Genomic DNA, 25,509 nt, shown 5'->3' on the forward strand with positions numbered 1-25,509 from the left:
ATTTTCCAGCACTAAGCCCATAGTCTTGTATGCCATGGCATCGCAAGTGCACATCCAAATACTTCTTAAATGTTATGAGGGTTTCTGCCTCTACCACACTTTCAGGCAGTGAGTTCCAGATTCCCACCACCCTCTGGGTGAAAACATTCTTCCTCACATCCCCTCTAAACCTCCTGCCCCTTACCTTCAATCTATGTCCCCTGGTTATTGATCCCTTCACCAAGGGGAAAAGCTCCTTCCTGTCTACCCTATCAATGCCCCTCATAATTTTATACACCTCAATCACGTCCCCCCTCAATCTCCTCTGCTCCAGGGAAAATAACCCCAGTCTATCCAATCTCTCCTCATAACTAAGACTCTCCAGCCCAGGCAACATCCTGGTAAATCTCCTCTGCTCTCTCTCTAGTACAATCACATCCTTCCTATAATGCGGATTCCAGAACTGCACGCAATACTCTAGCTGTGGCCTAACCAGCATTTTATACAGTTCCAGCATAACCTCCCTGCTCTCATATTCTATGCCTCGGCTAATAAAGGCAAGTATCCCATATGCCTTCTTAACCACCTTATCTACCTGTCCTTAAGGGACTGGTGGACATGAACACAAGGTCCCTCTGATCCTCGGTACTTCCACCATGTGTACGTGTGCCTTGTTTGTCCAATGTTAGTTGATTCCTGAAGAGCATAAACATTAGTATAGACCTTTTGTGCTGAATGGCCTATTTCTGTAGATTATGTGTAATTTACACTGAAAAACATTGGCAGTGCTATTCCAATTAGTCCCAGTCCCCTGCTTTCTTCATAGCACTGAGTCAGCATAGGCATAATGGGCTGAATGGCCTCCTGTGCTGTATCATTCACTAATCCTCGGTTATTTTCCTCCCATTAAACATTGGGATAACTGAAGCTATTCTCCTCGCCTCCTCAGACCAATTCTCTTTCTTCATCGCTCCGACACCCTCCCTTTGGCCATAGCAGGTTGAACTAGACTGTCACCACTTCAGTGTCCTATTTGACTCTGCTGATCATCCAAACCTATATCCATCACAAAGTAAACACATGTCCAATATCTGTCTCCACTCCACTTCAATCCAGCTGCTGCTGAAACCCTCATCCGTGCTTATGTTACCTCCGGGTTCAACTATTCTACCACTCTCCTGGCTATTGTCCCATCTTCCACCCCCTATAAACTGTTCAGTTCAAAACTTTGCTGCCCATATCTTAATTTACATTAAGTCTCACTCACCCGTCACCCAGTGCTCACTGTCCTACACTGGCTCCCAGTCCAATGCCTCAATTTTTACAATTCACATCCTTGCTTTCAAATCCTTCCCAAGCTCTGTGACCTCCACCAGCCTTAAACCCTCCAGGAATTCTGCGTTCCTCCAACTCTGGTCTCTCGTGCATCCCACACTTTTTTTGTGGCACTTTTCGTGAGTGTACCTACAGCTGGTGAGACCATAAGCTCCAGAATTCCTTCCCTAAACCCCTTCACCTTTCTCTCTTCCTTTAAGACAATTTTTTTGACCGTCAGCTGTGGCTTAGTTGGTAACATTCTCACCTCTGAATCACAAGGTTCCTAGCTCAAGACCCAATCCAGGATTTGAACACAAAAATGACCGATGCAGTACTGAGGGAGTGCTGCACTGTCAGAGACGCTGTCTTTAAGATGAGACATTAAATCAAGATGCCATCTGTCTCCTTGGGTTGACATAAAGGATCCTGGCACTATTTTGAAGAAGAGCAGGGGAGTTATTCCTGGAGTTCTGGTCTATATTTATCCCTCAATCTACATTAAAAAAAGAGAAGTTAAAAGTGAAATACTGCGGATGCTGGAAACTGAAACCAAACCAGAAAAAAACGGGTTATCTGATCATTATCACATCGCTGTCTCTGGAAGTTTTCTGTGCACAAATTCGTGCTGTGTTTCCTATATTACAGCAGTGACTACACTTCAAAAAGTACATCATTGAGTGTAAAGCACTCTGAGGTGTTCAGTGGTTGTGAAAAGTGCTGTATGAATGCCAGTTTGTATTTCCCTTAAGACCTACCTCTTCGTTCAAGCTTTTAGTCGCCTGATATCTGGGTCAATTTTTTTGCTGATAACACTCTGTGAAGAGCCTTCCGACATTTTTCCCATATTAAAAGCACTACATCAATGCAGGTTGTTGTTAAAAATAAACAGAGCCCCTCTGTGTGTTTAACGGATCTAAAAATCTGTCTCAGCCTGATCTCTAGGGTCTAACTCTGCAAACTACCTTCCGGCAGGAACGTTAAATGGAAAATAACTTGCTGGAAGGTTATCGACAGTCAAGCTGTCTGCCCCATTCACAGATTGTGATTCTGAGGCTTGCAGCTCAAGCATTCTCAGACAAAGCATTAGGATGTCTTCAGAGGAGGGTCTGACTTAACAGGCCGAACCTCAGGGTCATAATGTCTGGATTACTACCTGAGCTAACAGACCCTCTGTGTGTTTGCAGAATCTTCCATTTTCTTTCAGATTTCAAATTTTCAGCATTTGTGGGATTGTTTTGTAACAAAGTGATCTTCTCAGACAGGATGTATGACACGATAAGAGTGCAACAATTTGATGAGAATTCAACAAACAACACATTACACACAAAGGAAAATGCTCAGCCTGGAATGAAAGAACTCTCATTTATCTGACAGGTTTTAACACTCCCGGGATGTTCCAAATCACTTCTCAGCACATTTAAAGTGCGGTGACTATATTGCAGGCGAATGCAGCAGCACACTGTAACAGTGATTGAATGATCGATCTGTTGGCAGTGGCGATATAGGAACAGACCACCGGAACGAGCTGCTTATTTTTCCATATTATGCTATGGGATCTTTCATGTTCACCTGAGTAGGCAGACATTTCACATGAAAAACAGCACGGCGGACAATACTGCACGCCCTCAGCCTTGCACCAAAGCCTTAGGGTATGTCATGGACGTTTGAACCCATAACCTTCTGGCTCAGAACCAAAGAGCTCGACCAATGCGTCCTGGTTAGGAGGAAATCTGAAAATGCTGAGAACGCACTTCAGGTCAGTCAGATGTTGGCAGATGTCTGTCTATGTCCAGCATTTACTGCTTTTGTTATTGTGGCAGATAAACTTTGACAGGAAGTAGAGATTGTGCTTTTGTAATATTGAAGTCTGTTGGCACATTGGTATATCAGCCTCCTCTACAAATCCCTCCATAACCTCACCTCCCCTGACTTTTGTAATCTGCTCCAATCCATCACCCTTCTCATATACTCCGGTCTACTACATCCTCCCCCTCCCGAATTGATGGAAGACACTTCAGCCACTCAGGGTCTCTTTCTCAGCCTTATAATTCTCTCCACCTAAGCCTCCTTAAAATCTATCTCATTGACTATGGTTTTGGCCACCTCTCTGTTCAGGTCTAAAGAAAAAAGTTTAATTTACTTAGTATCTTTCACAACCAGCGGACATCTCAAAGTGATTTTGAACAGGTAACCTTGTTTTTTTTTTGAACTGATGGTTGACTGAAGAATAAATATCGGCGACAAAACCAGGGAGAACTTATCTACTTTTCTTCAAAAGATACCATGAGAGATTTTACCTGAGGGCATATGGTTAAGCGTCGTATCTGAAAGGTGGCACCTCTGACAGTGCTGCACCCCCTCAGAACTGCACTCAAGCGCCAGAACAGATTATGTGCTCTAATCTTGAGTGGAACTTAAAGCCACAAACTTCGAACTTAGGCAAGAGTGCTACTGAATGACACAAGATCGAACCCTGAACTGTGAATTTTGCATTGGATGACTTTCTATATCAGAGGAGTTGTAAATTTGTCAGCACAATAGCAAATGGCAGAGAATCTGCAATAGTCACAAACCACAACTATATAATCTAATTTTTGACTTGCAGCATTTCTGGCTTTTGCTTTCAATGGTGCATGATTTTAAGGTGGCCTGAATTAGTTGCAATCCTATAATAAATAATTATTAAAAAGATAAGAGCAAAATGCTGCAGATCTGGAACAAAAACAGAAAAAGCTGGAAAAAGTCAACAGGTCTAACAGCATCCGTGGAGAGAGAAAGAGTTAACGTTTCAAGTCCGTGTGAACCGTCTAGCAACCCGTAATGACCACGCTGAAGAAGGGTCATACGGACTCGAAACGTTAACTCTGTTTCTCTCTCCGCAGATGCTGTCGGGCCTCCTGAGTTTTTCCAGCGTTTTCTGTTTTTCATTATTACCACGATGTTAGGAATGAGGATTACATGGGGGGGGTGCAATCCTTTACAAGGTGCCAAGGAAGCAGAGGTGAACATTAAATCAGAGAACGTGTTTCGTACTCGCGTGGACGAGATTTGCATCCAAATGGCCTTTCACGACCTTGGGACGTCCCAAGAGGCTTTACAGTCAACGAGGCGCTTTTGAATTGTAAACGAGGGAAACCGGGCAGCCGACTTGCACGCAGCAAGCTCCCACAAAGAGGGCTTAGGCCGCGGGTTTTTGCGGGGTCGTTTCAGGAATTGTGTACCCGGTGCTGGACGCTCTTTTGGGAAGTAGCGCAGCCGGGATCTTTTGCGGCCCCGCCCGCCAGTGCAATCGGGCCTGGGTTTGAGGTTCTCGTCCGAAAGGCGGCGCCGTCGACCGTGCAGCACTCCCCCGCCCCCCCCACCCCCACCCCCACCACCCGCCGGTGCAATCGGGCCTGGGTTTGAGGTTCTCGTCCGAAAGGCGGCGCCGTCGACCGTGCAGCATTCCCCCCACCCCCCCCCCACCACCCGCCGGTGCAATCGGGCCTGGGTTTGAGGTTCTCGTCCGAAAGGCGGCGCCGTCGACCGTGCAGCACTCCCCCCCCGCCGCCCCACCACCCGCCGGTGCAATCGGGCCTGGGTTTGAGGTTCTCGTCCGAAAGGCGGCGCCGTCGACCGTGCAGCACTCCCCCCCCCCCCCCCCCCCCCCCCACCCCACCACCCGCCGGTGCAATCGGGCCTGGGTTTGAGGTTCTCGTCCGAAAGGCGGCGCCGTCGACCGTGCAGCACTCCCCCCCCGCCGCCCCACCACCCGCCGGTGCAATCGGGCCTGGGTTTGAGGTTCTCGTCCGAAAGGCGGCGCCGTCGACCGTGCAGCACTCCCCCCCCCCCCCCCCCCCCCCCCCACCCCACCACCCGCCGGTGCAATCGGGCCTGGGTTTGAGGTTCTCGTCCGAAAGGCGGCGCCGTCGACCGTGCAGCACTCCCCCGCCCCCCCACCCCCACCCCCACCACCCGCCGGTGCAATCGGGCCTGGGTTTGAGGTTCTCGTCCGAAAGGCGGCGCCGTCGACCGTGCAGCACTCCCCCCCCACCCCCCCACCCCACCACCCGCCGGTGCAATCGGGCCTGGGTTTGAGGTTCTCGTCCGAAAGGCGGCGCCGTCGACCGTGCAGCACTCCCCCCCCCCCCCCTCCCCCACCCCACCACCCGCCGGTGCAATCGGGCCTGGGTTTGAGGTTCTCGTCCGAAAGGCGGCGCCGTCGACCGTGCAGCACTCCCCCCCGCCGGTGCAAGGAGTGAACCGGCACGAATTTTCCGCCGAGGAAGTGGAATTATTTTGCTGAGATTTGAGAAGAGGCCATGTTTCCCCAAGTGAGTGGCTGCTGCCAGCTCTGGGCAATGGTTGATGATGGGGTGAGGAGGGTGGGGGAGGGGAAGTGGGTTGGGGGGGGGGTGGGGGGAGGTTGTCACTCCGGGAAAGCAGCTGCTCGGCCATTTCCCGCCGCGCTCCGGGAGGCGGACGCCGGCCTGGATGGAGCTGGAGGACGAGGGCTCCGGATCCCGGGACAAAGCGGCGGCCAAATCCGCCCGGCTCGACATGAGCCACGGCTTCGTCCGCCACATCCGCCGCAACCAGATCGCCAGGTGCGTGCCCACCACTCGGCCGGTGGCCGGCCCAACCGGGAGGGGCGGGGGGGGGAGTCACCGGAAATGGGGGGGCGGGGTCGGGGGCGGGGGGCGGGGTCGGGGGGGGGGGGCGTCGGGGTGGTGATTGACGGCTGGTCTGAACCTATCAGGAAAAGCCGGAATGCCCGCTGCCGAAGCGGCGGCGATCTTATCCGAGTGACGGTGAAGCCGGCCAATGGGAAGCGGAACCTCCTGGGCCGGCGGCCAATGAGAGACGGGTGTGGGGGGGGGGGGGGGGGGTGGGTGGGATTTCCGGTTGAGGGTGATTGACAGTCTGCTGGCTGGTCCATGTCCTCTAGATCTGTCTGGGCGCAGAGGCTCTGGGGGGTAGCCCAGCCATGGAGACTTACAAACACTCTCTGGTTCAACCAAGGCAACCTTTTCTGATGCAATGTAAGAATTGCAGGAAGCAAAATAATCCACCCCACAGCAATCCTTGTGAATGGGACCAAGGAAGGTGTTTGCTCATTGCCCACCCCTTTTACCCCCATGGGGTCTTGTTGACCCATTGGATCTTGTTCACCCATGGGGCCTTGTTGACCTATTGGATCTTGTTGACCCATTGGATCTTGTTCACCCATGGGGCCTTGTTGACCTATTGGATCTTGTTGACCCATGGGGTCTTGTTGACCCATTGGATCTTGTTGACCTATTGGATCTTGTTGACCCATGGGGTCTTGTTGACCCATTGGATCTTGTTCACCCATGGGGCCTTGTTGACCCATTGGATCTTGTTGACCCATTGGATCTTGTTCACCCATGGGGCCTTGTTGACCTATTGGATCTTGTTGACCCATTGGATCTTGTTCACCCATGGGGCCTTGTTGACCTATTGGATCTTGTTGACCCATTGGATCTTGTTCACCCATGGGGCCTTGTTGACCTATTGGATCTTGTTGACCCATTGGATCTTGTTCACCCATGGGGCCTTGTTGACCTATTGGATCTTGTTGACCCATTGGATCTTGTTCACCCATTGGATCTTGTTGACCCATTGGATCTTGTTCACCCATGGGGCCTTGTTGACCCATTGGGTCTTGTTGACCCATTGGATCTTGTTCACCCATTGGATCTTGTTGACCCATTGGATCTTGTTGACCCATTGGATCTTGTTCACCCATGGGGCCTTGTTGACCCATTGGGTCTTGTTGACCCATTGGATCTTGTTCACCCATGGGTCTTGTTGACCCATTGGATCTTGTTCACCCATGGGGCCTTGTTGACCCATTGGGTCTTGTTGACCCATTGGATCTTGTTCACCCATTGGATCTTGTTGACCCATTGGATCTTGTTGACCCATTGGATCTTGTTCACCCATGGGGCCTTGTTGACCCATTGGGTCTTGTTGACCCATTGGATCTTGTTCACCCATGGGTCTTGTTGACCCATTGGATCTTGTTCACCCATGGGGCCTTGTTGACCCATTGGATCTTGTTCACCCATGGGGCCTTGTTGACCCATTGGGTCTTGTTCACCCATGGGGCCTTGTTGACCCATTGGGTCTTGTTCACCCATGTGGTCTTGTTCACCCATGGGGTTTTGTTGACCCATTGGGTCTTGTTGACCCATTGTATCTTGTTCACCCATGGGGTCTTGTTCACCCATTGGGTCTTGTTGACCCATTGTATCTTGTTCACCCATGGGGTCTTGTTCACCCATTGGGTCTTGTTCACCCATTGGGTCTTGTTCCAATTCCCCCTGGACCAGCGATTGCTGCTGCAATTTATGTTTCTGGATTGTATGGGATGGCGCAAGCAGATTAAATTGTGCAGTTGGAGGGGGTGGCGGGGTGTGGGAGTTGAGTGCTTCAAGATGAATGCTTTGAGCTGGAGGGGGAGGAGGAGGGGGAGGGGGAGGGGGAGGGGGGGGTAGGAAAAAAAGTTTCCAGAGGAGAGATTGGAAGCTGTTTTCCTCGGATGAGAGAAGGGAAGGCTGAGAGAAGGTTTGGTCGAGGTGTTCAAAATCATCAGGGGTCTGGACAGGGGGGAAACCGTTCCCTTTGGCGGAAGGATCGGGAACCAGAAGGACACTGATTTAAGGTGATTGGCAAAATAAGCCACGGAGACGTGAGGAGAAACTTTTTCACGCGGCGAGTGTTTGGGCCCCGCAGTGCGCTGCTTTGAGAGTGTGGTGGAGACAGATTCAGTTGGGGCATTCAAAAGGGATTTGGACAATTATGCGAAAGGAAAGCATGTGCAGGGCTTCAGGAAGAAGGCTGGGCAGCGGCACTAGGTAAATTGCTCCTTTGGAGAGCCAGCACAGATATGATGGGCTGAATGGCCTCTTCCTGTGCTGTCACTATTCCATGAAGGCTCTAAGGAAAGGGCACGGGTGTGATACTAACTGGATAGGTTTACCAAAGCGTTGGCACAGGCATGATGGGCCAAACGGCCTCCTTCATCACTGTATCATTCTGTGCTTCTTCATTGTCACAAAACTTCTCAATGTGTTCACAAATCGGAAGAGGAAGAGGATTGGGAAGGAGTTTTTTGTTTCATTTGTTCACGGAATGTCGGCTTCGCTGGCTGGGCCAGCATTTATTGTCCATCCCTAATTGCCTTTGAGGAGGTGGTGATGGTGAGCCAACTTGAACTGCTGCATGTGGTTTGATACAACTGAGTGGCCTTGCTAGGCCATTTCAGAGTCAACCACATTGCTCTGGGTCTGAAGTCACATGTAGGCCAGACCAGGTAAGTATGGCAGATTTCCTCCCCTGAAGAACATTAGTGAACCAGATTGGTTTTATGACGATCAATAATGTTTCATGGTTGCCATTAGTCTAGCATTTAATTCCAGATTTATTAGTTGAAATTAAATTCCACCAGCTGCCGTGGTGGGATTTGACCCCCTGTCCCCAGAGCGTTAGCCTGGGTCTCTGGCACTACCATTATATCACCGCCACCCCAAATTAGGAGAGGTGGGAAATGATGTCTCAATTTCCTCAAAGCCTTGGTTCCAGAGCGCCAGGCACTACTGAAGCAACCTAAGCTGCTCCTTTGGTAATTTTACTTTGTGAAGGCTACGCAGTGTTCAGTAGAAAAATTGAAGAAAAACGTCATTGCATGTTCAAAATAAAAGACAGACCTCCATGCTCACTCACATCAGGTATTTATCTTGGCTCACTGTGTGGCGCTCTTGCCTCGCAATCAGAAGCCTGTGAGTTTAAGCCCCACTCATGAAACTTGAGCACCCAATCCAGGCTGACACTTGGTGCAGCACTGAGTGGGGGGGAGGGGGTGGGGGTAAGGTTTGCACTGCCGTGGGTGGCGTCTTTTGGGCGAGATGATAATCTGAGGCCCTGGTCTTTCCTGTGAGGTGGATGCAATCAAGAAAGAGCAAATAAGTTCTCTCCAGGGTCCTTATTGTTCAGCCAATATCACTAAACAGAATAGCTGGTCACTTGTCGTGTTTGTGGAACCTTATTGTGTGCAAATTGGTTATTGCATCTGCCCAAGTTACACCAGTTCTGACACCTCCTAACTACTTGCAGGAAACGGTTTTGAGACATGCTGAGGTTATGAAAGGCAGTATATAAATCCACAAATCTCACAGACATCTTAAATGCTTTGTTTGTAATAAAATTCTGTACCTTGCTGTTGTGCAGGTAAATGCTGCAACCATCTTGCACACAGGACAATCCCTTTCACAGCGTTGAGGTGAATTATTGATCAGTCTGTTTTTGGCTTGAAGGGAAGGATTGTTGGCCAGAGCTCCTGAACTCGCTGTTGTTTGTTGAAAAGTACAAGGAGACCTTTCACATCCACCTGAACAGGTAGATGATGCCTTGATTTCCCCTCAGAACTCCAGTGAAGTCTTAGCCAAGATTGTATGACTGATTCCTGGGGCAAGATTTTCTCCTGCAGCTTTCAGGACCCCACAGTCAGATTGAAATGGGGGTTAGAAACCCACACTTTTTTTTTGGAGAACAGACACTCACCTGCAATTTTCCCCAAATTGCCCAACTAATGGCCAGAGAGCAGGCTCACTGTCCAATTAAGGATGGCAGGCGACTCTCAAAGCTGGAGGGCTAATAGGAGGCCGGTCAGCAGCTAAGAATCAGAACCTGGCCTCTCAGGTAAGTGAGAGAGGGTGGCGCCATTTCCAGGTGCCCTCTCTCCAACTCTTTTCCCTTTGAAATTAAGTAAAGCCCTTTATACTATTCTGGAGGGGGAGCTCGCTTGCGGGTAGATAGCCCTGCCTCACCTCCCCCCTCCACCTCTGGGAAAATGGCCAAGGGTGCAGGATGAAGACAGGGAATAGGAACACTGGCCGGAGGCGAGAATTCCACTCCTGCCCCCAAGCTCAGGCCCATTGGCAACTGAAAGTTCTCCCTCTAGTACTCGAACCCAAAACCTTCTAAGGGATAGGTGAGGATGCTATCAGTGGATCCAAGCTGGTAGTAATTATAAAAGAAAGCTGCGTGAAACAATTGAGCCAGCCTCCTTCCCTGTGGGATACATTGGTTTACCTACAGTTTAAAATACCTGTGTCTGGTTAGACTCCTGGAGCAGATGTGATTGTGAATGTTGGTGACTTTACAGGATGAGCTGAGAGCCAACATGGACACAGTGGGCTGAATAGCCTCCTTCTGGGGCTGTAACCATTCAGTGATTGTATCACATACTCTCTTGTTACCAATTCAACAAGCGTTGTCCATTTACATTTTGTCAACCTGGAAAGTTTGGAGAGGGTCACTGTTCCTTTGTCCTGGTTAAATCCTCAACCATAACATCAAAGATCTGTTAGTATCAGCAGCTTAAGATTCATGCAAGTCGGCGGGAACTTGGATTAGGTATGAGATATGGTCCTCAATACTTTGCAGCTTTTCAGTATTCATTTATGGGATGTGGGTGTTGCTGACTAGTCCAGCATTTATTTCCAATCCCTAATTGCCCTTGAGAAGGTGGTGGTGAGCTGCCTTCTTGAACCGCTGCAGTCCATGTGGTGTAGGTACACCCACAGTGCTGTTAGGGAGGGAGTTCCGGGATTTTGACCCAGTGACAGTGAAGAAACGGTGATATATTTGCAAGTCAGGATGGTGAGTGACTTGGAGGGGAACTTGCAGGTGGTGGTGTTCCCATGTGTCTGTGGCCCTTGTCCTTCTAGGTGGTAGAGATCATGGGTTTAGAAGGTGCTGTCTAAGGAGCCTTGGTGAGTTCCTGTACCCATTTAAATGTTCCAGTATTCAAAGGTTGATAATGTCGTTCCACTGAATCTGAGGGTCAGGAGGTTGACTGGCTTTGGATTTGTTATCTGTAGGAGTGTAATTGTCAAACTCTCAGCATTTTGGAAGATCACTAGGCCTTATTTCCAACCACTGACATTCATGCGCAGAAAATTGCAGGCAACGCTCCTTCGGTTATCTGATAAAGTCCCCGCTGCCTGTGCTGCTCTGCCCTGGGCAGATTCCACTCCTAGTTATTATGGACGTAGGGCCTTTCTTACCCACCAATGCGAAGAGCCTGTACCCGGCAAGTTGCTGTCCCAGCTAGCAGTGGCTGGGGCCCAATGTGCAGAGGTTGGCAGGAGTGAGGAAGGGACAAAAGCAAAGAGGTGACAGAAAGAATAAATGAAGAGCTTTCTGCCTGCTCCTTTTGCAGAGATGATTACGACAAGGAGGTAAGACAGGCAAAGGAGAGGCTAAAGAAGAGACAGACTCCAGCTCCAGTCCGCCCTCGCAAGCCTGACCTGGAGGTATACCATCCACGCCGCAGGAGTAAGTACAACATCTCGGTTACAGACAAGACTCTCTGGAAGGAATTGTAGTATATTAATGCAAAGGGATATGACACTTAAAGGACAATTTGTGTGTGTAAATGTAACATAAAGGAACAACAACAAGTTACATTTCGATAGCACCTTCAACATAATAAAATGTCCCAAGGCACTTCACAGGAACGTTATCAAACAAAGCATGACCCCGAGCCACATAAGGAGAGGTTCGGTCAGATAACCAAAAGCTTGCTCGAAGAGGCCGGGTTTAAGGAGTGTCTTAAAGGAGAAAAGTGAGGTAGAGAGGAGGAGAGGGGTAGGGAGTGAATTCCAGAGCTTGGGGCCTCAGCAACTGAAGGCATGGCCACCAGTATTAAAATCGGAGATGCTCAAGAGGACTAGCATTGGGGACACGGGTTCAAATCCCACCATGGCAACTGGTGGAATTATGGAATTTAAATTCAATAATTTTTTTAATTCAGTTAAGTTTTGAAAATCTGCAGTCGAGAATAGTGTCAATAATAATGATCACGAAACTATCACTGATTGTTATCAAAGCCCATCTGGTTCAGTAATGCCCTTCAGGGAAGGAAATCTGCCATCCTTACCTGGTCTGACCTACATGTGAATCCAGACCCCCAGCAAAGTGGTTGGCTCTTAATCGGGCAACAAATGCTGGCCTTACCAGCGACGCCCAGATCCCATGAAAAAATAAAAGAGAGGCCAGAATCAGAGATCTGGATCGGCTGAGATCTCGGAGGGTTGTGGGTCTGGAGGAGGTTACAGAGATAGGGAGGGACAAGGCCATGGAGGGAATTGAAAACAAGGATGAGAATTTTAAATGACAAGCAGAGATCTGGAAGCCCCCCCAGACTAACCCCTGATCTCTGCTGAATGAGTTTGATCGTAGCCGGAGGCAGCCTCTGGGTTAGGGAGTGATAAAGGAGCGAGTTTTCTATTCTCCTGATCACTGCCCAACGAGCCCTGTTGTGAATTGCATGCCTCCATGGTTAAATCGGTCACCTAAGGGCAAGGCAGCTCATGTTGATGAACTGTACCTCAGTCAGGAGGTTAGTACAGGAGGAGAGGAACTTGTAGAGAGAGGCGTGTTTGAAAGAGCGAGGTTCGGTCTCGACAGGAACGATTCATTCTACTTTTGATCGTGGTTTCCTTTGCAGATGGAGCGGAGAATTCCTTGGGGTTTGAGTGTGAGGAATCAAGTGAAAGTAGCTCTGGCACCGATCCAGAGCCTCAGAACGCCATGATGGAGCCAGAGAACACTGAGCTCTTCTGTCTGGATTACCAAGCAGATGATAAAATTGTCACGTCAGTTATTATTCATCAAGTGAGTTGGCATTTGGGTGCAAGGGCAGACCCTGCCTAGTGTACTGTGTCATACCAACCCCACACCTCCCAGCTTTGATTCTGTGCTCTGCTGATCTCAGCCAGGGCAATGGTTGGGGACTTGCAATCAGCCTGAGAGGATCAAGCCAACTGGGATCCCCACTGGTGATCACTGTCCAGTGGCTTGCTACAAAGTGTCTGTGCCTCAGTCTTGAGGTTCACATGGGGAGAATAGCCACTGGGGTGAGGTACCTGTAGCTCCCAGTGCCTTTGGGCAGAAAAATATTAGAAAAGATGGGAATTTTTTTTTAAAAGAGGAGAGAGCTTGCTGTTCAGATCTGGAATGCACTGTCTGAACTGGCGATTCTGTAATAACTTCTGAAAGGGAATTGGATTAATAGTAAAGAAGGAAGATTCACAGGGCCAACAGGAAAGAACAAGACTTGCATTTATTGCTTTTCACAACCACAGGATGTCTCAAAGCGCTTTACAGCCAGTGGTGTACTTTTTGAAGTGTCGTCACTGTTGTAATGGCAGCCAATTTGCACACAGCAAACGATGTTGATTGATGGATCAATATTAGCAAGGACACCGGGGATAACTCCCCAGTTCTTCGAAATGGTGCCACGGGATCTTTTACACCCACCCAAGCAGGCAGACGGGAGCTTGGTTTAAAACATCATGTCCAAAAGACGGTACCTCCAACAGTGCAGCACCAGCCTTGATTTTTGTGCTGAAGCCCTGGAATGGGCCTTGAAGCCAGAACCTTGTGATTCCAGAGGCCAGAGTTCTACCAACTGAGCCACGGTTCACACGGACAAACACGGGGAAAGAGCAGGGGAGTGGAACTAAATGAGAGAGCCCTTCCAAAGAGCTGGCGCAGGCACGATGGGCTGCACCCTCTCCCATGCTGGCTGATCCTATGAAAGAGAGAACAGGGCGCGAAAAGCAGGAGAGACTGCAGGGAGCAATGACTGCCTTTAATTTTTCTCTCACTGCAGGGTGATGATCCCAAGAAAGTGGCAGAAAAAATTGGGAATAAGAATAGCCTGGAGCCACTGATGAAAGAAGCACTGAGACTGCGAATCCAGGAGGAAATTGAAAAGAGGGTCTCAAAGCGTTGAGTGTGGCCGGAGTCCAGTTTCGTTCTTTGTGTTTGTGTTGTTTTATCCCCAATTCCAGAATGAAGTGTGAAGAGATTCAAGGTCCCGAGGCTACAGCAACTGTCGCAGGGACATCTTGATCAAGAAAGAGGGAAGGAAAACAGGAAAAGAAGGTGACTTGAATTCCTGAAGGAGACAACACACATTGTTGGACTAACTGAAAAATACAGTGGGTGCGACCCTACTGGATATATATTTAAGACAGGCTCCACAATCCACTGTGCACAGTGTTAAACAAACATAAACTTGGTGGTACAATATTACCTTCGGAATTAATGATTGATACAAAAGTGTTAGGGTTTTATTTGTTAACAATCTTGGCCATTGCCAGTATTCCTGAACAAGATCGCCCACTTCAGAAAGAAGCATTAGCAGGATTTCTATGTTATCCCATTCTGCAATTTGGCATGGTGCTGGAATAAAAGGATTGTAAGATAGTTATAGTCCCGGTACTACTTCATTCAATTGCTGACTGCTAGAGTACAAGGAACAGGGAGACTGTCACCTTGAATAATGTCTAGAAGAAACTGTGCAGCATAAGGGATGGTTTTATGATCATTGTATAAGGTTAGCTCCGGCCACCAGGGCTGGAATGGCTGTGTCCAGTGATTTCCACTCAAAAGCACTTGGCTGAGGAGAGCTTCCCTGTTGAAATTTTTTGATGGTGTTTCAATGTTCGTGCGATGGGGCAGTACTTGGTGCCAAGTGAGCAGCCCTCACCCACAAGGGGACAATACTGTCTCACCCCCATCATTTCCTGCTACTCCCAGGAAGTTGTGCAGGACAAGTATTAGGGAAAAAGAGGGTGCATAATTTCAGTCACCAGCAGCTGATAAAGGTCTGCTGGCTATCTCATGAGCACTAGCGGTGCTTTGGGTGGTTGGGGTGGGGGGGGTGGAGTGGGGGGGTGGGGGGGGGTGTGGGGGAGCGCGGTATAGTTGGCAGGGGTTGTTCATAGGCATAGAAATGGCAGTGGGTGGCTGGGGACAAAGCAGTCCAGGGCTGGAGAACTTTTTATTTAAAAGGGGCACAGCTGCATATGAGAAGAGCCACAATATAACATTATTGTGCAAAATTATTGCACGGTCTGTGTAAGGCTCCCAGCTATCCAGCTATATCAGAGTGCACAGCCAAGTTACAGAGCTCAGGTCACCACACTCAGCAGTACAGAGAATGGGCTCCCACCATTGCATTATCAGCCCAGCAGCTGACAAAGAGAAAGGAGCCTCTTGAATTCATATTGTGCATATGTTTTACTTAAGGTGAGAAGAATCCAGGATAAATGCTGATTCTTACCCAAAATAACTGTTGTCTCCCCCCTTTCCCGGATGGTACAGTGAGTGGTTATCTTGGTGCTGGACCACACAGGGCAGGTTTGATCCTTGGTTCATATTCAATTCGCCAATCCCAGTTGCAGTTCGGGATGAGGCGCTAAGATTGACCCGACCGGGACAGGATAAGGTGGGGTCAGAGGAAAGAAAATTCAACCATAGTTCCTGCTCCTGAACTATATCCCGTTGAGCCGTCTGCCAACAAGCATGGGCGTGTTTGGGTATCCCTGTCACTCCAGCTAAGAGTCAAAAACTCAGCATAGGTCAGACTTGGGACCCTCCTGATCTTGTTCAGTGTTACAATGGACAGTGTATAGAGTTCCCATCAGGGAACTCAATTTGTTTGTAACAGACACCATAAACTCACAAGATCGGGTTCATCTGACCCAGTGTCTTGTATCCTCCCTGCCAGAAAGTAAAATGTGTGGTATCAAACTTCTGTTTTCAATGAGATGTAAAAGAAAACAAATTGCAGATTTTTAAAAATTGTCTTGGAACTACGTCTGATGTGATAGCTCAACTACTGTCCTGTTTGTTTGCATTTTCCTACATTACAACAGTGACAAAAGTCCTTCATTTGTTGTGAAGCACTTTGGAACATCCCGTGGTGATGAAAGGCATGATTGGAATGCACATTATTCCTTTCCAACCACAGTCTTCTGCCTTGGTTGAAATTTTCAAGAACGTCTTGCTAAACATATTAATGATTTTATTTGGTTAGGGTGTATTTTGATCCTAGGTCTGTATAGAAAATTGTTCTGATATGAATTTGTTTCCTGTTCCTTCTTAACCCCAGCACTCTGCCATATGTCAAATAAACTTTGTACGTTTCTAAAAGGTTTGCATATTGTGTCCATCTGTAGAAAGGTTTAAGTGCGGGTGCCCTGTCCAACACGCCCTCCCCAATTCCGAATCATCACTCCGTTTGAAGTTTATCTCCTGCTCTTACTCAATTTTTCACAGGTATTCCTTACCTTCCTCAGGTTTTCTCTTCTTCCACAAATCTCAAGGTTCTTAAACCCAAACTTGATGCCCCCTACAACAACAATAACATATTTATATAGCACCTTTAACGTAAATGAAATACCCCAAGGCACTTCACAAGGCCAGAATTGGAGGAGCGCAGAGATCTTGGAGTGCTGTTGGGCTGGAGGAGATTACAGAGATAGGGAGGGGTGAGGCCATGGAGCGATTCGAAAAGAAGGATGAGAATTTTAAAATGGAGGTGTTTCTATAACCAGGAGTCAATGTAGGACAGCAGCACAGGGGTGATAGGGGCTCAGGTCTTGTGCAAATTGGGAAATGGGCAGCAGAGTTTTGAATGACCTCAAGTTTATGGGAGCCAGCCAGGAGTGTCATGGAATAGTCAAGTCTGGAGGTAGCAAAGGCATGGGTGAGGGTTTCAGCAGCAACTGAGCTGCAGTGGGGCTGAGACGAGCAATGTCTTGGTCAATAAACAGTCTTAGTGATGGTGCAGAAAGGTGGTCGGAAGCTCAACTTGGGGTTAAATGTGATATCAAGGTTCCAATCGTTTGGTCCAGTTTTACATGTCTTCCTTGCTAATTTAAGTCTCGGTGCTGTTTTGCACTGTGGCTCTAGGCTCCTTAGTAAATGGAACAAAACGGTGCAGCAAACATTAATTGATGTTCTTACTGACATTAGGCTGCATCCTTAATAATGTGCTTCTACAAATCTAAGTTGTGTGGTTCTTGTAACGGACACTGGTCACCCCCCAGTACAGTCTGGACACCTAATCTTAGGACAGAAACTGTCTTCAGGAGATAGCAACAGAAATTAATCTGGAAATCGGGAATTTAAGCTCGGAGAATACAGTAAGAACTTGTTTCCTTTGGAAAAGTAAAGACTTTAAGATGACCTCATTGACATTTTCAAGGTTATGAAGACAATTCACCAAACTGACCCAACAGAATATTTATTCTGGTGAAGGTTTAATTCCCAGAGGAATAGGATAGTCAGATGTAATTTTTTCAGCCAAAGGATAATTGAGTTCTGGAATAAGTAACCAGGGAAAGATAATTCAATGCACAGTAGGTCACTCAGTCTAACATCAGTGATGGGAAAGCTACATAAAAAACATCGTCAAGGACAAAATTAACTTGTAGTTGGAGAAGCATAGATTAATATGGGACAGATCTGTCGAAAGCAAATCGCAACTATCTTAATTGAGTACTTTGATGAAGTAATAGAGAGGGTCGATGAAGGTAGTATAGTCAGATATTTATACATGTACATGGACTTTCAAAAGGCATTTGATGAAGTGCCACGTAACAGGCTTATTTGGAAAACAGAAGCTTATTAAAGGGATGGTGTTAGCCTGGGTATTAAATTGGGTAAGGGATATGAGGAAGAGTGTATTGTTGTAAAGGTCAATGAATGATTTCAAAAATAAATTATATAGGCAATTGAGGGAAATAAACTTACTGGGCTACGGCTGCGGATGAAACTGATTGGATAGCTCTACAAAAAGCCAGCATTAGTTCGATGGGCTGAATGGTCTTTTTTTTTATGCCATTTTGACTATAAATGGCTTGGACTCAGGTATAGGGGATACAAATTTCAAAGCTTGTGAACACTACAAAATAGTAAATATTGAGCATGACAGTAGCAAACTTCAGGAGGATGTGTACTAGTAAAATGGGCAGACATGTGGCAGATGCAATTTAATGCGGATAAATGTGAAGTGATGCACTTTAGGAGGAACAACATGGAGAGGCAGTATAACCTAAATGGTACTATTTCGAGACAGATGCAAGAACCGAGAACAAGGACATGGGGGTGCACATTCACAAATCTTTGAAGGTGGCAAGTCAAGAAGGTTGAGGTAGGTTGAGAAGGCATTTAAGAATCATAAGGGATACCTGGCTTATAATCAAATTATGTACATTTAATAACAAAAGTCGTGCTAAGGCAGTCATGCTATAATTTACAATTTCTGGTTAGGCCTTAGCCGGAGTATGGTGTATCATTCTGGGCATGACACCTTAGGGATGATGTCAAGGTCCTGGAGAGAGTACAGTAGAGTACAAAAGTACAGAAGTCTTGCTATAACTGTACAGGACATTGGTGAAAGCGCACCTGGAGTACTGTGCCCAGTTTTGCCCTCCTTACTTTAGTAAGGATATACTTGTATCGGAGGCAATTCAGAGCAGGGTCACTAGGTTGATTCTTGGGATGAAGGGGTTGTCTTATGAGGAAAGGTAGAACAGGCTGGGCCTATACTCATTGGAGTTTAGAAGAATGGGAGGTGATTTTATTGAAACATATAAGATTCTGTGGGGGCTTTGACAGGGGAGATGCAGAGAGGATGTTTCCCCTCGTGGGGATTCTAGAACGAGGGGGCGCAGTTTCAAAGTAAGGGGTCTCCCATTTAAGATGAAGACGAGGAGGAATTTCTTCTCTCAAAGAGTTGTTAGTCTTTGGAACTGTCTTCCACAGGTGGCTGGGTCATTGAATATATTCAAGGCTGAGTTAGTCAGGCTTTTAATCGATGAGGGAGTCTAGAGTTATGGGGGACAGGCAAGAAAATACTGTTAAGGCCACAATTAGATCATCCATGATCCTATTGAGTAGCAGAGCAGTATCAATGGTCTGAATGGTATACACCTTCTCTTAATTCTTATGATATTAAGACTAGGGTAATACCAGGGATGATTAAGTTCAGTTATGTGGAGATATTGGAGAAGCTGGGCTTAAAACAGAAAACCATGAAAATACTCAGTAGGTGTGGAGAGAGGAACAGAGTTAACATTTTAGATCGTTTCAGCTTTGACAAAAGGTCATCAGCCTGAAATGTTTGGGGCACTGGTGTAAGTCAGCAAGGACCAAGGATGATGAGTGAGCAGGATTTGGTGTGCGATATGGGCAGCAAAGATTTTGATAGCAGAGGCCTAGAAAGAGGGGGGATAGCTAGGAGATCATGAGAAATGTGGAGTCTGGCAAAGATGAGAATGAGAAGTTCAGTAGCAACTGGGCTGAGGTCGAGGCAGATTCAGGTGAGGGAGGTAGAAGTAGGTGGTTTTGGTGATAGAGTTGTAGTTTGGTTGAATCAGACTCAGATATTGTGGACAGTAATTCTAAGGAGAGGAGTAACACACCTGGTAAATAGGTGGAGTTGATCTACCAAAAATGGAGTGGCTGTTTGGGCCTGATGGGCTTCTCATTCATTACTTGGGCATTTGCAGTCTCTACTACGAAGCCAGCCAACTGTATAACTCAAAGTTACATGTGGAAGGTTTATTCCTGCAAATGTATTTTATTCATTCATGGGATGTGGGCATCGCTGGCTAGGCCAGCATTTATTGCCCATCCCTAATTGCCCTTGAGAAGGTGCTGGTGAGCTTCCTTCTTGAACCGCTGCAGTCCATGTGGTGCAGTTACGCCCATGGTTAGGAAGAGAGTTTCAGAATTTTGACCCAGCAACAGTGAAGGAACGTAGGTTTATTTCCAGGATGGTGTGTGGCTTGGAAGGGAACTTGCATGTGGTGGTGTTCCCATGCATCTGCTGCCCTTGTTCTCCTAGGTGATAGAGATCACGGGTTTGGAAGGTCCTGTCAAAGGCGAGTTGCTGCAGTGCATCTTGTAGATGGTACACACACTGCTGCTACTGTGCATTGGTGGTGGAGGGAGTGAATGTTTAAGGTGGTGATTGGGGTGCCGATCAAGTGGGCTGCTTTGTCCTGGATGGCATCAAGCTTCTTGAGTGTTGTTGGAGCTGCACTCATCCAGGCAAGCGGAGTGTATTCCATCCCACTCCTAGATGGTGGACAAACTTTGGAGAGTCAGGAGGTGAGTTATTTTCCCCGCAGAATTCCCAGCCTCTGACCTGCTCTTGTAACTAGTCCTGTTCATTCTGGTAATAACCAGGATCTTAATAGTGGAGGATTCACCAATGATAATGGCATTGAATTTCAAGGGTAGCTGGTTAGATTCTATCTTGTGGAGATGGTCATTGCCTGGCATTTATGTGGCGCAAATGTTATTTGCCACTTATCAGCCCAAACCTGAATGTTGTTCAGGTCCTGCTACATATAGGCACAGACTGCTTTAGTCAACGGCTTTTTAACCAGAAATAATAAAGGTAACTCATTCTACATTTTTTGATTCATTTCTGGGATGTGAGCGCCACTGGCTAGGCCAGCATTTGTTGTCCATCCCTAATTGCCCTTGAAAAGTTGGTAGTGAGCCTTCTGCAGTCGATGTGGTGCGGGTACACTCACTGTTGTGTTAGGGACGGAGTGTCAGGATTTTGACCCAGCTTCAGAGAAGGAAAGGCGATATTGTTCTAAGTCAGGAACACGCTTGGTAGTGGCGTTCTCGTGAGGCTGACACCCTTATTCTTCTAGGTGACTGAGGTTGCATGTTTCGAAGGTGCTGTCGAAGGAGCCTTGGCAAGTTGCTGCAGTGTATCTTGTAGATAGTACACACTGCTGCTACTGTGCGCCAGTGGTAGAAACAATGAACATTTAAGGTGCTAGATCTGGTGCCAATCAAGTAGGCTTCTTTGTCCTGGATGGTGTTGAGCTTTTTGAATGTTGTTGGAACTGCACTCATCCAGGCAAGTGGAGAGTATTCCATCACACTCCTGACTTGTGCCTTGTAGATGGTGGACAGGCTTTGAGGAGTCAGGAGGTGGGTTACTCACTGCAGGATTCCCAGCCTCTGACCTGCTCTTGTAGCCACAGTATTTATATGGCTGGTCCAGTTCAGTTTCTGGTCAATGATATCTCCCAGGACGTTGATAGTGGGGAATTCAACGATGGTAATGCCATTGAATGTCAAAGGGAGATGGTTAGATTCTCTCTTGTTGGGATGGTCATTGCCTGGCACTTGTGTGGTGCACATGTCACTTGTTCTGCAGTTCTAGTGTGTTCTGTTTCTGTTTCATTTTGAGCAGGCTGAGCCTGCTGATATTTTCATGTGCAGCAGGTGGCGTGTTTCAACCACCGGGAACATCATTGCGCAGTCCAGCTGGCAACACTCTGTGTAACAAGCACTTCTGGCTTCAGTGTTCAGTATTGTATGCTCACCTCACCTTAAAGGTACAGTCATGATGACTCAGTGGGCAATTACATAGAGACTCAGTCATACAGGTCAATTTCCATTCCAAGTCGGTACTCAGTTCTCAGCTATGGTGGTGATAGGGGTTCCTGGGGTGGGAGATGGGGAAAATGAACTAGGACCTCTCTCTCCTGGTCATCATACAGTGACGACTCTTCTGTATGAGGACCTCAGGTGAGAATATGAGGACTTGGTGGTGACACTGAGGGAAGAGGCTGGCTTGGGCAGGATAGTGGAAAACAACTTGGAATGAAACTTGACCTGTATGTCTGAGTCTCTATGTAATTGCCCACTGAGTCATCATTACCTGTGATAGCTCAGTAGGAATTGGTGCCATCGCTTCTGATGTCCCTCGAAGGAGTGATCTTGCTGCATTGCCACTCCTTGCTGCTTGTGCTCCATAATGGTTTTGCCAGTGAGTGCAGAGTTTGTGAAACGAGTAGCCCTGAACTGAAAGCTGTACAATGTGATTAAGGCACCCCTGTGATGACCAGCCCCATCTTCCCAATGTTCTCCACACTCCTACCAAAGACTGACTTTTGATGGGCTATTTTCACCCTCTGATGCCCTTACATCACCTCAAGTTGTCACCCTCAGCCTGAATAGTGAGTGTTGGTAGGTGCTTTCCCACAGGAGGAGATTGCTGTCAAACGAGTTTTCACTAAACATCCACACCTTACCCCTTAGGCGAGCAGAATAAGGCTGGAATTAAAAATGTGAACGTTTGGTAAGACTGAAACATTCGTTTGTAAACCACAGCATCATGTCAGGTTATGTGTGTGTGAGAGAGAGAAATGTCACCCTAACTCTGGGATCTGCTCAGAACAAAATTATCAAGTCTTGCTTGCATTGTCTGTAACTGTGACCCATTCACAATTTTTAACATCAGGAAACCGGCAGCATGTTGAGCTCTTATAATAATGCTCCTTGCGCTGCACTCAACGCAAAACAGGATCGCCTCAGCACTCGACTGTCAGATACAGTCACTGCTGCAGCTTGAACCAAATTTTCAAAATTCAAATGAAGGTTGGAAGCATTTTTTAATGCAGGGGGTTGTTAGGGCAAGGAGGGGGATCACAATATTCCTTTATCCCATGCACAATGGAAGTAATGCAAACTGTACGCTGCCTGCTCATCTCCATGGTTGCAACATGTAGCCCCGCACTAAACACGCTGGTTCTTGCGAGGCTGGCACCCAATTTTAAAGTTAGCCCACATTTCTTAAAGGCAGCGTGCACCTCTTAAAGGGGAGGTGCATTCTGGCTGCAGCAGGTGCTGGAGGAGACTGAGGAAGAGTCTCTGAGAAGGATGAAACCAGGGCAATGGAGCAGCAGACCAGAGACGGGACTCTAAGGTCCGCAGATGCAGCACTGCAGGCCCTTAGAACAGGAGCTGGAAAGGTGGAGAGAGTTTCTCTTTCCACAGGGGCTGGAGGCCTTACAGACAAGTACGTAGAAGGCAATGGGACTAGATAACCAGAGGTCAATGCTCGGAGTCTAGCCCTGAGGATCTGGATATAATATCGGAAAAAAGTTCAGTGACCCAACACGAGTGGTTAAGGTCAGTAAATGGATCTTCAAATGGCACACAACTAGCCTTACCCACTGCTCAATGCACCAAACCCCCATCACCCATTGATCAGCAATCACTAGCAAACATGACTCATGTCTAACATTCATATGTCCCACTGTACCCTCATGCACTTACCACTGCTGCAAGCCTCATACCCATATCACACAGCTTCTAAGCACTTTCAGCTATTCAACGCATCACCCAAACAGATTGCAACACGTTCACTGACGCTCCCTCTCTCTTGCAGGATAAGGTGACCCATAACAGGAAGCAGCAGCAAAAGACTATCGGAGGATAGGCATCGCTGCATGTCCTCACCCCCTTGGAGGAGACAGTGTTCCACATTATTGGCATGACAAGATTGTCACTGAAGCCATGGCAACTGGGGTTGTTGAAACTATCCATGATGACAATATGTTCCTACCTTCTGCACCTTCTCAGGTCCCACTTCACCTTCATCCCACAATCTTGTATGATGTACAAGGTGTAAATGATATAACCATGCATCATCTTGCTTCCCATCCATCAGAATATAATATAAGGATATAAAAAATTGCAACAGTAGTCCATTCAGCCCTTCGAGACTGCTCCACCACTCAACAAGATCATGACTGATCTCCTACCTTAAATCAACTTCCTACGCTATCCCCATATCCCTCAAATCCTTTAGTACCCAAAAATCTATCAACCTCTGTCTTGAATATACTCAACAACTGAGCATCCACTACCCTCTGGGGTAGAGAATTCCAAAGATTCACAACCCTTTGAGTGAAGACATTTCTCCTCATCTCAGTCTGAAATGGTCACCCCTTATCCTGAGACTGTGGCCTGTCTTTTAGCTTCCCCAGCCAGGGAGAATGTCCTCCCAGCATCTCCCCTGCTAAACCCCTCAAGAATTTAATCTGCTTCAATTAGATCACCTCTCATTCTTCTAAACTCCTGGGAATATAGGCCTAATCTACTCAATCTCTCCCCGTTGGACAATTCCCTCATCCCAGGAGTCAGATGGTTGAACCTTCGTTGCACTCCCTCTATGGCAAGTATATCCTTCCTTAGTTAAGGGGACCAACACACTACTCCAGCTGCGGTCCCACTAAAGCCTTGAAGGATCTTGAGGTGTAGATATTGAGGGCCACAGTGACTTTGACAGGCACTGAAAGCACTGTCCTCATCCTGCTCTGTGGCTAAGGTCTATTTTAAGGAGGTGGCACAGCTCTGTGATCACCTCCTTGCTGAAGTGCAGCCACTGCAGACACTAGCTGAGGTTAAGATAGGAGAATTGCTCCCTGAAGACACTAGGTAAGGCTTCCTTCTCTCCAATCTATGGGCAGCTGCCCTCTGCTCCATCTCCCTGTCATGCTGCAGTCAAAGAGGAAGTGCAACTATAGCCCCCATGACTGGGGAGCAAGTGGTGAATTCAGAGGCTTTTCAATCCACCCCTGCTCCTTCCAAAGGCCCAGCACCCATTCCCTTCTGACTGAAGGAACTGACGTTGACTCCCCCAACAGCACATCGCACTTCCGCAAACTCTGCAACGGTCAAAGGCAGCCCTCCTGAAAGGTGAATGGTGATGGCCGGGGCCCCTCTTGAGCTGCGCTTGTCTAAGGGAGGTCCGGCAAAGTCACAGGTGGCAGCTCTCAGGAGCCAAATCAGAGTTGGGCGCTGGCGGATGGCGTGATCTGCCCACTCCACATGCCATCGGCACCCGGGCAGATAACCACATTATCACACAGCAAACAGCGCAGGCTGGGCCAGGAATCATCAGGAGTAGAGCTCCTGCCATTTTACTCATCCGCTTCTCATAGCGCTGAAAACCAGCACTGCTGCTGAGTTACATTTTGGTGGCCAGAATGCCTCACTGCTGGTGGAACCCGAACACACAATAGCTTCTAAAAAAAAAAGGATAAACAAGTGTAAAAGAATAATAATTATCTTTTTCTTCATGGGAAAGGGAATAAGAACAAACGGGGAGACTCCTGGCACCGGTAGACGGGCCCTTTGCGCTGTTAGAATCCATGATTTCGAAGCGAGACAAGCTGTTCTTACAAAATTCATTTGGAAGCTCCACACCACGTCTGTGACTGACCCTTAAAGCAGCTCAATAACGAAACTTGGAAATGTGTTTAGACATTCGCTGTCGGAGTCGGAACCAGCTTATTCAAGGGGACAGACAAAGCGCATGGTAGACACGGGGCAGAATTTAGTGAAAGGCAGCTGAAAGAATGTTGTTTACATCAGTTTGCGCGAGATTCCTGGTTTCTAAGAGTAAAGATCTATAGTTGCATGGGAGGTGTATGTTAGAACGTCAGCACATGGGTGTTTTACACAATGTTGGAATGTTAAAGTTCTGCTTGATTTTTGAGCCACATATAAATGTTATTTATT

At 47.6% G+C, this 25,509-nt stretch overlaps 1 protein-coding gene across 2 annotated transcripts; it reads left to right on the forward strand.

Annotated features, from left to right (window-relative positions):
* Positions 1-5,748: 5,748 nt before the first annotated feature.
* c17h2orf68 (chromosome 17 C2orf68 homolog) lies at positions 5,749-15,023 on the forward strand. 2 transcript variants are annotated; one of them, XM_041208999.1, is made up of 4 exons: positions 5,749-5,882; positions 11,525-11,640; positions 12,815-12,981; positions 13,982-15,023. In XM_041208999.1, exons 1-4 carry the CDS (start codon positions 5,770-5,772, stop codon positions 14,102-14,104), a joined length of 519 nt encoding a protein of 172 aa, XP_041064933.1. In that variant the 5' UTR covers positions 5,749-5,769; the 3' UTR covers positions 14,105-15,023. The 2 variants fall into 2 exon arrangements, with proteins under 2 accessions (XP_041064933.1, XP_041064934.1); XM_041209000.1 differs by lacking the exon at positions 5,749-5,882 and adding an exon at positions 7,822-9,029.
* Positions 15,024-25,509: the final 10,486 nt, after the last annotated feature.

This window comes from Carcharodon carcharias, chromosome 17, assembly GCF_017639515.1.
Source record: "Carcharodon carcharias isolate sCarCar2 chromosome 17, sCarCar2.pri, whole genome shotgun sequence".
NCBI lineage: Eukaryota > Metazoa > Chordata > Chondrichthyes > Lamniformes > Lamnidae > Carcharodon > Carcharodon carcharias.

Excerpts from the sequence above, each read along its gene's own strand:
- c17h2orf68 (XM_041208999.1), top strand. The coding sequence starts at position 5,770 with ATGGAGCTGGAGGACGAGGGCTCCGGATCCCGGGACAAAGCGGCGGCC. Across the intron at positions 5,883-11,524 it reads CGCCGCAACCAGATCGCCAG|AGATGATTACGACAAGGAGG; the intron begins GTGCGTGCCCAC and ends CTCCTTTTGCAG. Across the intron at positions 12,982-13,981 it reads CGTCAGTTATTATTCATCAA|GGTGATGATCCCAAGAAAGT; the intron begins GTGAGTTGGCAT and ends CTCTCACTGCAG.